This window comes from Asterias amurensis, chromosome 5, assembly GCF_032118995.1.
Source record: "Asterias amurensis chromosome 5, ASM3211899v1".
NCBI lineage: Eukaryota > Metazoa > Echinodermata > Asteroidea > Forcipulatida > Asteriidae > Asterias > Asterias amurensis.
The window spans coordinates 16,637,196-16,656,392 of NC_092652.1; the positions used below are offsets into that span (position 1 = coordinate 16,637,196).

A 19,197-nucleotide genomic window follows, 5' to 3' on the forward strand; every position below is an offset into this window, starting at 1 on the left:
AAGACAAATAGAGGCTTGTCTTGAAATGCCCAATGACAATAAACAAACCAGAACAAAAACAATGAACAAACAAAATATCAACAATTTCAGACTTCCTCCAAAGAGGAATGCAATGAACAAAAATAATAATTACGATAATAACAACAGTTATATAAAAGGTATTAATAACAATATCAATGGCAAAAGGAGCTTTGCAGAATGACAACATCAATATTACATAACACAGCTGGGCCCAATTCATAAACCATGTAAGCACAAAAGCTTTACATTGTATAAGCATGGAAATCTCTTGCTTACCAAAAGTAGGTTACCAGTCAAACTAATGTGCACTTACCATTGATGTGAATAGTACACCAACAATTTCTTGCTTAGCATAGGAATTTGCTATTTAGAATTTCCTGCCAAACAGCATTATAAAATTGGGCCCAGTTTGGCAACAAAGCAGAAACGCATTAAAGAAACAATTTGAAATATTTTGGGGGGAATGATTTTGTTCTTTTTTTTGCACTCACTTGGTGAACTGCAGTCCACACACATATTATTTCCAGCAACTTTCCGAATGGTCTCGACGGCAGCAGACCTCTCCACGTTAGTCATGAGGCCTTTGGCGCTGACGTTGGCCTGTAGACATGCTAGGATCTGCTGTTCGATTGCCGTCACCCAAACATCACGCTCCTACGAAGAGACAAAAAACACAAACCATAAATGATGCACCGAGTATATTATGCAATTAGATCAACTCATGGGACAAACACGTTGGAATGCAGAAATGGTATTTTTCTAATAAAACATATCACAGGTAACAAACAATAACACAAACAAGCACCATATTGTAGCATTGACCGTGGGTTGCGTTGTACACAGTTTAATGACACAACTGAAGGTACAATTAACTGCCTTTTCTTTCCGTTTCTTTGGAGGTTTATTCACACACAAGTCATAAAACTACACGAAGCAGAAAGCTAAGCCAGAGAGCGCCCTCTCTGGTGAGCAGATATACCGATCGGCCTGCTTGAGTTGCCAGCGGTGCTATAATGGGGAGTCGTGCTGGCGCCCCCTACCGGTCGATCGGCACCGCTGCTACACTATCAATTAATGTACAGATACATGTACATGTATGAGAAGGTCATTATAATGTAGTTATTGTTATTGCTTTCATCTTACTTATACATGTACATGCACCGTCATCACCGTACATGCACCGTCATGCACCGTCATCTATAATGTGTATACTTGTATAATAATAACAATAACTATCTAGCATAAAAACACATGAAAATTCAAAATTTACAATAACAAAAACAGTGGCCTTACAAAACACACCAAGAAACACAGAGAAGTTAATACAGAAAAATACTAAAGACTAGTATTGTAGAAGAGAAAAACCTAGGCATAAAAATAAAACATATTGTTGTTTGATGATGAATCGCAGAAAGGCAGGTTCATTGAAATTCTTACAAAAAGGCCATTGTTTGCTGAGGCTGAACACCTTTCAATCATAGCCGTCCCCCCCCCCCCCCACACCCACCCTCTCCCCACAGGCATCTAGCAATACATTCCGTTTATGATAATGAGTAAGACACAGTCTTCCTGCAGACTTAAGAAATTTGAACTCTATAGCTGTTTGTAAACCACTTCTCAAAACTTATCTTTTTAATGTTGAATACAACTAGACTTGTTAAATTGTTTGTGTACATTGATTCATGCATTTTTGCTGTGAGTTGTACATGTACCTTCTGTACTAGTTTAAAGTTTTGCCTGGTTTGATTTGTTTCAATTTCTTATCTTTTTAGCATTTTTTTGTTGCTTTTAATAATGTATAGTGTTCTAACCTTTGTATGTACATGTACAATGCCTTTGAGCATTTTATTGGATATATGGCACTTTTATTATGTATGTAACTACAATACTGGCATTCAAACTGATACAAAAGCACGACAGCCACAAATACATGTTGCAACCTTGACCTTGTAACCCTACTCAATCCCAAACACAATACCCAACAGGCTACGATGTCAAACACTCCTTAAATGTGTCACCAAATTATCAAAATGAGATTTGTGTAGCCTTTTGTGCGGAGCTGTTAAACGTTCCTCACAGACTGAGGTTAAAGGCACTGGGGTCGATTTCACAAAGAGTTAGAACTAGTCCTAACTTAGGACTAGTCCTAGGAGATATACAAAACGTATGGCTCATCCTAAGTTAGGACTAGTAACTCGTCCTAACTCGAGATAAGACTGGTCTTAACTCTTCGTGAAATCCACCCCTGGGCACCTTTTGGTAAATGTCAAAGAAAAGTATTCTCACTTGGTGTAGCCCAAAATATGCACGAAATAATAAATCTGTGAACATTTTTAATCAATTAGTCATCAAAACTGCAAGAGCACAAATTTGAGTGCTCTCAGATGCATAACAAACAAGTCTTTTAATATTGGAGTGAGAAATTACCTCTTTATTAAAAACTACATTACTTCAGAGGGAGCCGTTTCTCACACTGTGTTATATGACCAACAGCTCTCCATTGCTTGTTACCAAGTACGTTTTTATGCTTACTATTATTTTGAGTAATTACCAACAGTGTCCACTGCCTTTAAGGGCTGCCATTCCAGAACAGACCCCAGACTGGCTGGCGTACCTTGATGTAGACCCCCGCTGCAGGCGCACCATAACAAACAAGTGTGCAACAAGTTAGACTGTCTGCTCACAGCTCAAGGTGGTATAACGCCTTTCCTTTTATCCGATAAACAGTTATATTCAACACATCTACAGGTGTGCCGACACACACGACACACGCATCAGACAAGATGGCCACATGCTATAAATGTCTCAATGACCGAGAAAAAAGCGCCAACTGTTACAATTTACAACCCCAAGGTATGAGATGGACTATGGTTCTGGTATTTTGGGGGGAAAATTTAATAAATGATAACTTACCTCAGCAGATGAGACTTCAAAATTCCACTGCCTGTTGTCCAGTGAAACGATGACAAATTCATATTCGTCTGTATCTGTACAAAATATAAGAAAGAAAGTTCTAATCAGTACTTGTTGTGATTCAAACAATCTACTAGTCAATCAATTAATCAATAAATACATGTGTAAATCAATCAATCAATCAATCTACCAATAAATCAATCAATCAATCAATCAATCTTCCAATAAATAAATCAATCAATCAATCTTCCAATAAATAAATCAATCAATCAATCTTCCAATAAATCAATCAATCAATTAACCAACCAATCTAGCAATTAATCAATCAACCAATCAATTAACAAACCAATACATAAATTAATCAATCATCAATCAATCATTGACCAATCGGTCAATAAATCAATCAATCAATTAATTAATCAATCAATCACTAAGTCATTAACTCAATCAATCACTACTAAATCAATAAATCAATCAATCAATAAATAAACAACACTTTAAAATACACAAACAAATCAACATTTTACACTGTTTTAGTTTGCATGTCTGCAAAAGATTGTTGGGTTGATCCCTTTTTCCCTCTGCAGGGCATCTCAACATACTAATAGTTATTCTCCAGAAGACGATCAGAGCATACTGATCGAAACGTCGAGTTGAAACCAACGGTTCTTTTCAGAACCACCCCAACTCATAAGAGATAGTCATTACATGGTGTTACTGCAAACCTTTCTATATATACTAATAATTGTTGTATTCCTTTGTTAACTGTAGTTGTATCTTTACAATGCCAACAGCTGAAAGCTAAACGAGAGCTTCAAAATAAGACAAAATTTATTTTTAGCACATAATGTGTTTTTTCCTAGCTTGTCCAAACTACTTTCGTCATAATACTATTTGATTTGAAAATCGCTATTTGTAGAACATAAATCTCAGGAAGAAAATAGCCATTTTCCTTTCATTTTCTTGGGAGTTGTGATAAGGAAACCTGTTAAAACATAGCCATTGTATTTTTAGATTTAAGAACAATATTCTTTGTACTTTGCAGCTCTATGAAATTGGGCCCATGGGAGTTGTTGTTCCCTAGATCGTCTCTAACCTTCTTGTTGATTTGATGTGTCCACATTCTTGCCTCCTCCAGAGCTCCTCATCCGTCTGTGTTTCTTCTTAGACGATTCCTTCCCTCCTACGAGATTACCCATTTGGGGGAACGCCATCGGCGTGTCCATGCCATTAGCAATACCTAATTCAAATAACACAAACAAAATCTTTATTTTTCTTCATCTCGGCTTTATTTCAAACCAACTGTCAGAACAAAACTTCATTATTTTGAGCTGACAAAAATGTAAAATATCGAACAATTGATGAATCAATCTAAAATTGTTTGAAATTGAGAATTTGTTACTGATGGGTTGTTATCAAGATTTATTACGAGTGCCTGCAGCGACTTTTGGAAATTTCTGTAGTGTCTATATGAATAACTGCCGGGTGTTGTTTCTAGCATTGTTTTATAAAATAACAAAATAATAAAATAATAATTGTAATGTGCACATATCCACCCTGATGGGTGTTCAAGGTACTGAATTATCAAGAGCCCTCTGGTGCTCTATACCAAATCAGTTTCAGGGCCCAATTTCATAGAGCTGCTAAGCACACAAATTTGCTTAGCATGAAATTTTTGCCTTGGTAATGACAGGATAACCAACCAAATTTGCACATGATTTTCAGGATAAGGAAACAACAGCTGAATGCCAGTAACAAGCAATGTGCAATAAATGGAAATGTGTTTGGTAACCTTGTTTTTATCAAGAAAGAAATTTCATGCTAAGCAAATTTGGGTGCTTAGCAGCTCTATGAAATTGGGCCTGGGTCATTAACTTGTAGGGCAACTCCCAAATGAATACCGTATATATAAGTTAAAAAAACGGAACAATATAACTTTGGTAATATCTTCTTTAGTCTCAAGGCCTAAACAAAACCCCCATAAAACACAAACAACAAACAACACCTTTGATGAGTAATTGGCAAATTCTTTGAAGCGTTCACACGATAAGTAACCCCAAACAAATTAATTGAACGGCAATGCACTCCATGCTGTTATTGTGTGTTAGTCATACTTTGACAACCACTGTGCTATGTCAGTATGTAAATCATTTCCTTAAAGATGAGTTAGAACAAAAACCTTAGAATGGTATATGCCTACTATTATTATTTGTACTCGAGACTTGACAAGACTCTGATGGATTTCAGCACAGTGTACACTACACAGTCTACAAGTACATACACTGTACTTTATTTAAGGTAAACCTGCTATAGTTTTTTGAAATTCTGATTTATTTGGGTGTGTTCAACCAAAAAGCCTATCACGCGCGGCCAGCAGTGGATTTCACAAAGAGTTAGGACTAGTCTTATCTCGAGTTAGGACCAGTTACTCGTCCTAACTTAGGACTATCCATGCAATTTGTATATCTCCTAGGACTAGCCCTAAGTTAGGACTAGTCCTAACTCTTTGTGAAATCCACCCCTGTAGTTGTTAAAAACACTAGACACCTTTGGTAATTGTCAAAGACCAGTCTTTTCACTTGCTGTATCTCATCATATGCATGAAATAACAAACCTGTGAAAATTTGAACACAATTGGTCGTCGGAGTTGCGAGATAACTATGAAAGAAAAAAAACACCCTTGTCACACGAAGTTGTGTGCTTTCAGATGCTTGATTTCGAAACCTCAAGTTCTTAACTTGAAGTCTCAAAATCAAAATCGGGGAAAATTACTTCTTTCTCGAAAACTACGTCACTTCAGAGGGAGCCGTTTCTCACAATGTCACATAATATCAACTTCTCCCCATTACTCATTACCAAGTAAGTTTTTGTGCTAATAATTATTTTTAGTAATTACCAATAGTGTCCACTGCCTTTAAAAAAAAAAAAATCACACAGAGACACAAATGGGGAGCTCCCCTAACATAGGGCTGGATAGCTCAGTTGGAAGAGGACAGCAAGCAATCTGGAGGTTGCAGGTTAAAGTCCAGTCTCTAGAAAAACTTGTCTTTAAACACTACATTTGTAGCTCAAAGTGGTTGAATATAAAACCTTACTAACTAATTGAACTGTCTTCACCATTGTGCACATAAAACACATTGATGATTATCTGAAATTATCTGCAAACATTTGTGAACTTCGAAATTCTGGGATAGTGCCCATTTGAAAAAAACAAAACAATATCTAGCATTTTAAAACATGTACAAAAACAATCTCATGATCAATTGTTTCAACAGTGTTTTTGATTGGTCCACAGATAAACTTGTCGGGTCAGAACAAAAATGCTACATCTCGATTTTGCAAAAACGTTGTAGCACAATAATGCACAATAATAATGCATGTGTAAAAACATCGGTGCAGACTTGGTTATTTGTGTACAAGATACAACGTTTTAATAATTTCAAAATCGAGCATACATGTAGCTACATATGTACCACCTAAGGAGATACTGTACACATTTTGTTGTGGTGACCCCCTGAATTGTTTATCTCAAACAAAATAAAATTTGGGATGGTAGTATTCTTCAAAATAACAATACTGTTCGATTCCTTTGTAATAGTAAAGATGTGGGGGCAACAGATCTGCGCATCATACATGTAGTTTGTATTTGCTTTTGTTGTCCTTGCCCAACTCGGGGTATATTGTCTTGTATTTTTTTTTGTACTGTTATGGCAAACAAAATAACAATAATATTCAAAATATAACGCAGGTGACATTTGTAGCAATGGGTCCTGGATTCAGATGGTAACGATCAATAATTAAAAATAAAAAGATGAAGTGAACGCTAGATTGCTCATCCAGGTCATGCTTAATTTCAAAATCACTCTATAAAAAAAATCACTCGTTCCGGCGTTTCATTTCAGTAAACACAAAATCAAACCACATGCCGTTCCCGTCTCACGCTCAGACATGATGCCAAAGATCGTCTTTAAAAAATAAAAAACACTGTGCAGAATATAAAAAACGGTTGGCCTTACCAAAGTGGGAATAATAGTAGAAACCGGGACACCACATGCGAGAATAAGAAGTTGATAATCATTAGTGAATATTTGTGGTTTAAAGGGTCTACGTATGTACCTTTTTCTAACACAAAACACAATGTCACAGATTTACATTAAACTTACACAGTTTGAAGATTATGAAAGTAGAAAGCTTCCCTTGAAATATTACTTACTGAGGTGCTTTAGTTTTTGAGAAATGAGTTAAACAAATAATTTTCGTCTCAGTTTTAGCATGTAAAAACGTATTTACCAGTTATGCTATGGTTTTGGTATAATATTATAACTGGTTAATGGGATTGTACATGCTAAAATAATTTTCTTCTTCCTGAGGCGAAAATTATTTTGTGACTTGTTTTACTCATTTCTCAAACACTACACAACCTCAGTTAGTAATATTTGAAGGGAAGCTTTCCACTATCAATATCTTCAAACCCTGTAAGTTTAATGTAAATCTGTGGACATTGTGAAAAAGTACCCGAATCCTTTAAACTTGCTCTGGGTAGAATTCATTCATATTCACATACATGTTCCAAAGACTGGGTGTAAAAAATGCATCTTATACATGTTTAGCGCTCATGTCTGTCACTCAGTGATGCTTATGGCACTTCAGCATTCAGCATTTTTCCTGCAAGGTTTATGGAGCTACGGTTTCAAAATATGAGACCTTTTTCTTTACATTGCGCCATGTAAACCTTTTTTTAATGATTATTAAGAATATAAACCATCTGAAGGTTTAGTAATTCTTATACAAAGATATGACACAAGAAAATTAATAAATTAATAAATTAATAAATTAATAAAAATGACAAACAGAACACATGAATATATGAAAACACTATGATCCACCTACCAGGGGTGAGAGTCATTACTAACGAAAAAGTTTATAGGTTGGATACAAATTCAAAGGTATGTTAAAATTATGCCATTTCTACCGATTGGAAACCCCTGAGGTTATAGATTCCAAGGAGCTTTTGGAAACAGTATCCAAAGCACTAGAGAAGTAGACCAGTGAGCAGGATTTCTTTATTTGTGGAAAAAAATATTGTCTGATTTTCTTCACCAGGCCAACATAAAAAGTCTGCATTCAGCCAAAAGTCTGAACAATCTCATCCCTGACCTACATGTAGTATAAAATCTTATTCATGAAGTTGATCCGGGCAACAAAAAATGTCCGTGTAGGCCAGTTCAGAATTTTTGTTGTACTCGATGAACGTGAATAATTATTTGAACAGAACAACCCATTGGGCTTTGCACCTCCATGCATCTAAAAGTCAATCAACATGTCTAATAAGTATGTAACTGTTCTCTATATTAAAGTCTCATTGCAAAAACTAAACAACGTGCTGCCATTTGGAAAGCCACGCCATGTATTTTGTGTGTAGTTACAGAGCATTGTTTGCCAGAGGGGGATGCATTCACATTTTACAGAACACATCACCCCAAAAAGCGCTGTTGATGGAAAGTTACTACAGTGGACGATGAATTACATGAATTATCATGAGTTAACAGTACCATGGTAACTTAAAGGAACACGTCGCCTTGAATAGGTTGAGTCGGTCTTTGAAAAGCGTTTGTAACCATTTGGCATTAAGCAGGTCATTCTTCAGCCAGTTGTACGATGCAGTTTTGTTGATTACTATTTTTATTTATTATAAAGTTTTATTTTACAGCATCAATTCAGTCCTATCATTACTAACATGTAGCTTTGCATTAATAGTTGAGAAGCTACTCATGCAGTGCAGAAATCAAACTTTGGCAATTCTGAATGTGCGAAAAGCTAATGTTAGTTTGGTGCTTCGGGGACCTTTAAACGGTCCGCTTTCTTATATCAGCCGGAAAGGGATAAGACACATGAAGTACGCTACATGTATATGCCCTGTGCAAATAACAATTTTTCATCATGCAACTAGCCTTTGAATTGAAAACCATAGAAATAAAAGAATGAATACAAAATTGGAGTTGTAATTGAATTTTGATCTCGTGCCAGTACATGTAAAAAAAAATGGCACCAAGATCTTCTTTTTTTTTTTTTTTTTTAATCCAAACTGGTTGTAGAAGCCAGATTTAGAGCTCCCTTGACTGAATTTGCAACCAACAATCTGTTGAATTGTTTATTTCAAGTTTGTTGGCCTTTGTATTGAGTCAGTTGAGGCATTAAAAAAAAAAAAGGTAACAATTTTTACAAATACAATTTTTTGTAACACGTTTACTTTATAAAGCAGGAATTTCTGTCACAAATCAAAATGTCCCAGTTGAGTTGCTGTTCAATGTTTTGGCTTTAGAAGATTTGGAAAGTCAGTTATTAATATTACTTTGTTTAATTTATTACCATTGCAAAACCCTCTGTTATAACGTCTAGTTAGTAATACAATAATATAAGAAATGACAAAGGACTTGAGTTCCAATTATTCCCTTGGGAGGTAAACAACTTTGCTAAATTTTACTTGACAATACCCAAGAGTCCAAAGTGTAAATGCTCAGAGATTCCTAATCTTGTGAGAAAAGGTCTAATTCTAGCTGTTATTTATGTGAGCAGAACAGGACAGTTTCCTTTTACACAAACGGTGACTTTGATTTGAAAGCCAGTAGCTGCGTCTTGTGAGTTGTGAGTTCCTTTGGGGGGGGGGGGGGGGGGGGGAGTTACAATTGGGTTACCATGAACACCCATCCAAGCATGACACTTAGGTCTGCCCTCCGGGTGGTCAGCTGGCCAAATTGCTTGTCATCAAAATACCAGGGCCCAATTTCATCGTGCTACTTTAAAAGCAGAACATATTGACTAACGATTGTCTGCTAAGCAAAAATGAGCAGGATACCAGTCACAGATGGTACATGTATCTGTATGCGAATTGGTATTTTGGCAGGTAACCTTATACTTAGCATAATTTTGTTGTTCTCATAATAAGCACTGGGGTTTGTGGTTCTATCGGTATGCGTACATGTATTATTGAGTCACCGAACAACCTGCCATGATTTTTTGGAATTTCGGAATGCTCACACTTTCATACTCCCATTGATCCTCCTACAATGAGAAGCAATGGTGGCAGCCTGCTCATTCTTGTAAGCCACATTTGTATGAACAAAATTGTAAAAGTCTGGAATTAGGTGTTACAAAGTAACCATTGGAAAAAGGGAGCATAAAATCCAGTACCATCTGTCCCTCTTTGTGCGGAGAAACCAATCATAGCTCGATAAGCAGGATGTCTGTGCACGCTTGGAATAAGAATGTCCAGGGGCCTTTCTGAAACCCCGGCTTTGGCTCCGTCTCTGGCTTGGGCTCCACGCGCTGCGTACGCAGTGGAAATGCAGCGAGTATGAACCAGCCTTCATGTCTGTACTTTTTAGAGCAGCGTGTACTTTGCACGCGGTGGTAGTTCGAACATTGAAGTTTTCCCAAGGTTTGAGAATTGCCCTGGGTGGATATGCAAGTCAGCCGTCTGACTGACAACAAAATATTAAGGCTGCTCTGAAAAAATATACTTAAAGATGCTACATGTATGTCAGATTTTTGGCCCCATACATTAAAACGAAAAAAAGTTTAACTTTTACTTTTAATGGTCAGGAACCATGACAAAAATTTAAAACGTTTCTTATAAAACACATAAGAATTGGTCACGTAATATATTGTCGGGATCCCAACAAAAACTAATTTTGAGTACATTATTTCACTGCTACTAATAATTGTTGGACTTTTTCGAGCAATGGCTCAAATGAAAGCTTCTAACTTTTTCAACCCACATCAAAATACCTATTGAATTTTAAATCAAAATTTTTGGGTCAAATCGGCCAAAAATCTGACATAGCATCTTTAACTTAAATTTACATGGATTTTTAAAATCTTTGAGTGAACACGGGTCAGTTTGCCTACCTGGGGTAACGGATGAGTTGGAGATGACCACAGAGTCCCACACGGCATCCCTCGGTAGGGACGTGGACTTAGCGTTAATCTCCTGCCTCTCCTTGAACGAGTGGAAGTTGACCCCGCCGTCTTTGGCAAATGCTGCTTGGTTAGCGTGCATATTCCCGCCTGTAAAAAAAGACCCAGCAGGGAAGGAGACAACATGATATAATATGAGGTTTAAGTGATAAAAAAGATGGCAGGAAGGATTATCTTAAAGGGAAGGTACATGTTTGATTATCACTCTTAAAAGTAACAGCAATAAAATCTTACTTTGTTTTAGTAAAACAGCTAGAGAATCATTTCACTTTGAAGTATTATTGTTGCGAAAAAAGATATAAGTTTTTATCCCCAAATAAGAATATGAGAAACATTGTGTGGATTTTCCCCACAAATTTGAGCTCAGCATTGTTGCAGTGCCAATGCCTTTCTTCATGTGTTTATTTGGTCTTCCTTTGCTTGTCTTTTTGAGTACAAACAGGAATCCAACCAACTGAAAACACAAATTGTCTAAAAACACCATGTGTCTATTTTTTTTTCTCGATTCCGAATCCACTTGACCTGAAATGACCTTTCGTTATGCCTCCCATTTTGAATTCTACAATACCTGTATGCCCCGATATCGTCATTGCACGCATATTGTTGGAGATTCCATTGGATCCGGGGGCGCTCTTGCTCGGTGACCCACCAGGGTTATTACGGACAACCTGTGGCCTCCTACCAGGAACTTTGACTGTGGTGTTCATCAACAAGATCTCTTTGCCGTGGATGTTGTTCATGTAGTCCTGTGGGTTAAATCATAGACAGGTTGAGGAGAGCATTCAACCCTTTATAGACCATAGTGGCCACAAACGGCTTGTACCAAAATGCCAATAACAGCCACAAGCGGCTTGTACCAAAATGTCCATAGTGGCCACAAGCGGCTTGTACCAAAATGCCCATAGCAGCCACAAGCGCCTTGTACCAAAATGCCCATAGCAGCCACAAGCGGCTTGTACCAAAATGCCCATAACAGCCACAAGCGGCTTGCACCAAAATGACCATAGCAGCCCCAAGCGGCTTGTACCAAAATGCCCATAGCAGCCACAAGCGGCTTGTACAAAAATCCCCATAGCGGCCACAAACGGCTGCAAGGTTTGACCTTATTCCATTCACATAAAGAAGTCAAAGCAAAGGTCTTGTCCAGATATGAAATTTTCCAATGCAGTATGTTAACATACATTACATGGTATCAACATTTTTTAAAGGCAGTGGACACTATTGGTAATTACTGAAAACAATTACTAGAATAAAACTTTTCTTGATAACGAGTAATGGGGAGAGGTTGATAAAACATTGTGAGAAACGGCTCTAGTTTTCCAGAAAGAAGTGCTTTTCCATGAATTTGATTTCGAGACCTCAGATTTAGAATTTGAGGTCACGAAATCAAGCATCTGAAAGCACCAACTTCGTGTGACAATGCGTTTTGTTCTGTCATTATTATCTCGCAACTTCGACGACCAATTGAGCTCAAGTTTTCACAGGTTTGCTATTTTATGCATGTTGAGATACACCAAGTGAGAAGACTGGTCTTTGACAATTACCAATAGTGTCCACTGTCTTTAACACGAAACAAAATGTTCTATTTCATATCGTTACTGTGAAAATTTTCACTGAAAAAAATTAGACAATATTTAACAATGTCTCTGCGTTTTGTGATTATTACAGTCTACATGTATTAAGGATTAAGATGCTATATATCTTGTGTAAAGTTGTTTTAAACAGAAACATCCATTTTCACCAAAAAAGAACGAAGCATGAAGTCTGTCTCAAAGAGAAAAGTGAACACCTTAACCTTGGATCAAATGTCTTAACTTTCTGCGTTGTATTTCAGGTTACCCTTCTTTTGGTGGTTACAGTGTAGTGTAGGTTAGTTTAGTGACGACTGCTAATTGACAAACATAGTTCATTGGTGATCATAGCGGAACTTTGTGTGAACCATCTGATATCATCTCAGATCCTTGTTATTTGTAGCTGAAGAAGGGATTTCACTTTCACTTCTATAGTACATTTTATATAGCGCTTATTCAGAGATCAAAGAACTTTACTGAACAAATACATGTACATACAAAGGCAATATACATGTAAGAAACAAAAAAGACAAAACAATTGGTTATGCAAAAAGATGAGTGTAAACAACTTCTTGAAGGAATGCTGTTTGGAAGAGCATTCCATAAAACATGTCCTGCAACATAGGAGGAATAGACCGATCCATTAGGCTCCGCCCACAACTCACGTGTGTGCAAGAACACGTAAGCCTCTCCAATGCCTTTCTGCACAACTCTGCTGCGCGCGCCAAGCATACGCGCACGCATGTTGGACTTGATTTGTCAGATCTTCGTTGCATTGTGATTGGTCAATACGCAATGGGGCGGAGCTTAATGGATCGGTCTATTGTCATCATAAGAGCAGCTAGTTTTTGGATGGTGTAGCCTTTTTTTTTACATTGTTTTTATGGGAGATCGCATAACTTTTTAATGGTAACCCTGTTACAGTCTAAGGATGTACATGTAGGCATGGGTTACATCCACTAGGAACCTGGCTTGTAGAGCAGAATGCACTTAACTTCCCAAGTTTTTACAAAGCAATTATGCTACAGTGCCTTGCTCAAGGGCACAGGTGTCATGACTGGGATTCAAACCCACACTCAGCTGCTGACAACACCAGGGCCCAATTTCATGGCTCTGCTTACCGTAAGCACAGAACCGGCGCTTACGGAAGCAGGGAATTCTGTGCCTTTGGCAAGCGTAATTCACGGGTATGCGGCGAATTTTGGCTTCTGCGCGTGCATACTTCACATTACTAGGCATTCTACACAATACTGGGCTAGCGCAGAAATTCGGCGCTTGCACATAAGCAGGGAATCGTGATCGTAAGCGCAGAATTCGGCGGTAAGCAGAGCCATGAAATTGGGCCCTCAGCTTGAGTCCAGTGAACGGACCCCTTGGCCACGACACGCCACTGTATAAACAGAAACACAGATCCACACAGATCCACCAGACAGATATTGAGGAGCTAAATTGTTAACACAATGATACAAGTAACTTGATGGTTAACAAGTAGCCAATGTAGCATTGTCTGGTGTGTGTGTTGGGGGGAGGGGAGGGGGAGGGGGAGGGGGTGGGGTATACGCTCGCATCTCTGTGCAGCCACACAGCGGTATTTCTTGATGCGTTGCATTTGGTTCAGTTGAGCACTTCTACTTGTACTCACATGTAAGCTTGGATGGTAGGTCAGCTTGCCATCGTCACATAGCGTAACGTATTTCTTTTTCCACTCTTTGTTCAGGGATTTGCTACTTCTTTTGTACAGCAAGCCCTGATCGGACACAAGGAGAAATAAAAAACAATTAATATTTTGAACAGCATTTAGTTTTTCAGTTATCAGAGGAAAAAAGGGTACTGAAAAATAAACTTGATTTGAGAAAACATAAACCATACATTTCAGTATCCTTTAAAGTTTCAAACTGATTACTAAACATCCATGAATGTCACAGCAGGCACTCATAAATGGGCAATTCCACCAAAAAGTGTCCTCGGCCCAAAAAATTGAAGTCAAATTTGTGGATTTAAATTTAAAGTAGCAAGAAAGAGTGATACCTAGTGATTTCAAATCTATGTTTGTTTCATTTTTTTCCCTTGGTTTTCCATGTTTTTCATTGTTTATTAAAAAAGTTGTTTTTGTGCCAAATTCATGATTTTTGAGAAATGTTTGGCACAATTGTCTAAAATGCCCTCCTGGTTACATTTTAGATGATATTTCAATTATTCTTGGCTTAAAACATATAACTGGTGGTAAGTATTCACAATTTTAAAGAAACTTCATTGTCAATTTATTCACAGGGTGCTGCCACTCGTTTTAATTAGCCCTTTATTACCAATTATGAAATGTAATGTCCATGACAATGCATGGTGTTTAGTTTTATATTTTAAAGCCAGTAAGAGATATTTTCATGAGACTTCATACGCAAAGCTAGTTTTTAGGGGCTAATCCTATAATGCAAGAAAATTAATAAAAAATTAATTACAACTGTGCTAACGAGCGTCATGGACATTACATTTAGCGTCATGGACATTACGTCATGGACATTACATGTATCATGAAACTTACCTTTTTGAAGGTAAATGCTACAATTTATCAATTGGACCTATTGTAGGTAAACCTGGACTAGTCAAAGAGAACATTTGTCATAGACCTCATCAGAAATTTGTTTCAAGCTCTTTTTTAGCAGCGCGTTTAGTGGCAACATCGTGCACAGATTCTACAAACTGACAGCCCAAATCCGTGATTTTCAGGTGAGTTTTCTCATGGAACTGATCTTTCCTAAAAACATTCAAGTGACATTTTCATACTGAAATGTATGTGAACTGTTGGTGAGACAAGTTTAAATGAATGTAGGACATTATAAACAGACTTTATCATCAAAGAAGACTTCGCAAGGCCTAGGCGTAATGCAGATTTGTACACATCTACGGATAGCTTGGATACAAAGAGGTCATACATAAAGTAATTTTTTATTTTTACATAATTTCAGAATGGCTAATACTTGAGTAGAGAGGCAGAACAAGTATAGAGAGAAAACAAGACAAAACATGGAAACATGATTGTGATAAACAAAGCCCCATGCAGCCAATCTTTCCCTCATTTGTTGTTCTCCGCTCTTGTTTTGCATGTCAATCTAGGTGGAACGTGTAGAGGATGACCTCAATGACTGTCTCGTATTTGGAAAACTAAGGAAGCATCTACGTTTGACCTGTTCCTCCCAAGAAGTCCTCCCAACTCATTTTAACTGATCTTCTGGGAATTGTTCACCCAGTCTTGAACATAGCAGTATCCAGATCAACTTTGAAAATTACAGAAACCTTTGATGTTTAATTTCCATTTACTGTCGTCACAAAATGTTGACGCAAGATGTTCAGTATATTACTCAAGATGAACAATCACCTTGTGAGAAACACATAAAAGGGAATTATGTTAAAGATAATTAGAAAAAAAAGGTTACTTCATGTATACCTACATCTCTGGTCTATCATAACTACTCCAAGGCAGAAGCCAGCCTGGTTGGATGTGGACGGAAAGTGCAAAAAGGGGACTTACCGAGGGGCGGGGTTTAGGTGAGATTCTGGGGGAGGTTTGGTTCTTAAAAATGTTTGGAAGAGGTTAAACATTAAGATAGGGACATTCATTATAGTTTAAAACCCATATTAAGAGCAAGGCAGCACATGGGTTTACAAATTCAGGGCAAAAGCATGATGCATCATTTTACAAGTTTGACGTAATGTCCATGACGCTAAAAATAACCCAAAATGTAATGTCCATGACGCTCTATTAAGACGTGTAACAAGAAAGTTGACAGGTTTTCTTAAAAATATTATCACTGTTCATGTTAACTACTTCCCTGTTTAGCAAATAAAAAGGTATTCTAAAAATTTTGAACTTTAACTTCACAGAGTTTTGGAATTGAGTGTGTTGTACCCAAAACCCACTTCCGTTTTTCGTAATGTCCATGACGCTCGTTAGCAGTGCTCTGACTCCTTAATTAATTTGAACTTTTCCAAATACATAGTATCATTTGACTTACTAGGACACAAGATACTAGTATCAAACACAAAACTATAAATCAAAGCTACTTGGTGTGTTTAACTGACCAACAAAGTTCTAAAAATGTCTCAAAACGTAATGTCCATGACGTGGAATTGCCCAAATACCCCTGGGTGAAGCGAAGCAATTATGGTGAAGAGTATTTCTAAAGACACTAAAGTGTCTCGACCAGAATTTGAACCCACATCCCGATGACTAAACCACCAGAACTTGAATTTGATTCTCTAAATCGCTAGACTATGACATCCTAAAAGAGCCACAGACGCACTGATCTTGCCACAGTAATTGCAATACTATGACCAAGTTCGAGTGTGCACTTTTTAGTCAACCCGTGATTGACCACTGACTAACTACGTACATGCACAGTGACGCACTCACTCTAACGACTCGTTTGGAAGTCTAGCCAACCATTGGTTTGGTATTCAACACTCCAATTGCCTTCTGCATTTTCGCTACAAAGTCACTAGTTCCCTTCTGCACTTTACATTTAGTAGCATGGAACAGGCTATCGAGACCATAAATGAAACCTGAGGCTGGTTCCAAATGGTCAACCACAGTAGTCAACCAGCCAGGGCCAAATAGAGCTGCCTAAGCAGAACAAGTAACTAAGCACAACAAAATACTGCTTATCAGAATAAGGTTACCAGCTAAACTATCATGCCACAAGTACAATTTGTGACTGGTATCCTGCTTATTTCTGTTTAGCAGCCAATTGCTAAGCAATATTTTCTGCTTAAGCAGCTCTATGAAACTGGGCCCTGGTTTTGAGTCAAAATACACGTTTAGTTTCAGGTGCTCATTAATGTAGTGCAATATAGTGACACCATACCGTGAGGATATCATTCATTACCTGCATTATTGGTATACTCCTTCCACTGCCTATACCATGCGAGGGCCGCGGGACGGGTTCAGCTCCGTTTTTGGTTTCTGTCACTTTGTTTCCTTTTCCTGGTTGCTGTAATTAGAAGAAAAACAATTTATTATTTTGTTTCTGAGAAAACACAAACTGGCCGTGGATGTCACTTTCAGCTGCAGACATGAATGATCATGCGATACTCTGAATGTTTAATGTGTGTATACAATTTTAACGAGGAAAAACATTTGTACATGTAATAAATTCATTTGAAACCAAATCAAATAAATTATCCGAAACGAATGCTAACTAATGGATTTGAGTAAAATCGACTTTGGTCTCTACCAATGGATCAAATTGTTTTGGGTTTTTTTCGCAAATAGTTTAGCTGAGGCTCTATGTATCTTGATTTTGTTCTCCCTTTAAAGTCAATAAAACAACACTGAGGCTCAACAGCAAAAATAGTCTGGCCTCCATTTGGATATAACAAAACCAGAATTCATTACTACTATCAAACACAGGGAACATGACCATAACTTGCGGCAGCCTTACCGTAAATAAGTTGGACTTCCGCCTCGATTTCCGCGTGAAATTCGGCGTGCTACTCGGACTGGGCTGCGAGGAGTCCCGACTCCCCTCCCGACTCCCACCGCTCAGATTCCTGCGCCCAGCAGTCGGCGTTGGGGGCGCTCCACTATTTGAATGATTAGTACTGGGTGCCGTGTTGGAGCCCTGGGGGTAAGGTCCTGGAATGCCAAAGTTGTTACTTCGGACGGAGTGTGGGGTGCTGGGTAGGGAGGAGCTTGATGTTGACAGAGGACCCAACGACAAGAAGTGTTGATGCTTACGCTCTTGGATTATTTGAGCAGCTGCAACAGATCAAATATTTAAATATCCAATCAGTATAAACTTCATTTGAATTCAACAATGTAACTCTTACAGGAACAATTCATAATTGGAAAAAGATGGGAAAACAGTCTTGCAATTTGATTTGGTTTTGTATGATTACACAACTTTTTGGTCTGATTATGTTGCCATGTTTAAGAACAAGAATCAACTTCCTCTGTACAAGACCAGAGTCAAAATGAAAGAACAATTCCTGAATCCTGAGACAACATGCATTTAAAGGAACACGTTGCCTTGGATCGGTCGAGTTTGTCTTTGAAAGCATTTGTAACCGTTTGTTATAAAATGCATGGTAGAAAGATATTGTAAAAGTGGAATACAATGATCCACACAAACATGCCTCGAAATTGCACGGTTTTCCTTTTACTTTGTCGACTAACACGGTCAGCCATACTGAATACAAAGCCTGACCTTAATGTACACATACAGTGTAGTGGAGGCTATTACCAGACTTTCCAAGCAATTTAATCATATTTTTTTCCTGATTTTTCCACAGGCAAAAAACTCAGAATTCAGACTAACGCAAGAAGACTATCATGTCTGTATTTAATTGAAAAATACAAGACTGCCGGACTTGAACTGTGTACTTTGGCTCAACACTGCAACCACTGGCCTCAGGCCAACAGTCCAGCGTAATTTTGAGCTCTGTAAATATATGCATGTGTAAAATGTATGTACATAAATGTTCCTCATCGCAAAGAAGATATTATTGGCAATACCAATCTTTCAGTCAATGGAAACCCTTCTCCAAAAAGTGAATTCAACGTATAAAATGAAAAGCATTGTGCATACATGCAGATGTCTATATTTGCATGCGCAACTACGCCTACTGTGTCAAATCTGTGTATACTACAAATGGTGCATAAATGTACAATATGCAATACCACTGGGACTCATAATAATTATGTCCCTATGGCCTAAATAAC

The 19,197-nt window shown here is 37.8% G+C and overlaps 1 protein-coding gene across 3 annotated transcripts in view; it reads right to left on the reverse strand.

The window, feature by feature from the left end:
• LOC139936930 (arf-GAP with GTPase, ANK repeat and PH domain-containing protein 1-like) overlaps positions 1-19,197 on the reverse strand; it is a 99,011-nt gene that overhangs the window by 11,678 nt on the left and 68,136 nt on the right. For 2 of the 3 annotated variants that reach the window (XM_071931764.1, XM_071931766.1), the window contains exons 6-13: positions 17,918-18,234; positions 17,363-17,467; positions 14,125-14,229; positions 11,480-11,657; positions 10,843-11,001; positions 4,031-4,174; positions 2,935-3,008; positions 513-675 (exon numbers count right to left, since the gene is read on the reverse strand). In XM_071931764.1, coding sequence (XP_071787865.1) covers positions 513-675; positions 2,935-3,008; positions 4,031-4,174; positions 10,843-11,001; positions 11,480-11,657; positions 14,125-14,229; positions 17,363-17,467; positions 17,918-18,234 — 1,245 coding nt within the window. The remainder of the gene's footprint in view (positions 1-512; positions 676-2,934; positions 3,009-4,030; positions 4,175-10,842; positions 11,002-11,479; positions 11,658-14,124; positions 14,230-17,362; positions 17,468-17,917; positions 18,235-19,197) is intronic. The other variant, XM_071931765.1, reaches the window with a different exon arrangement.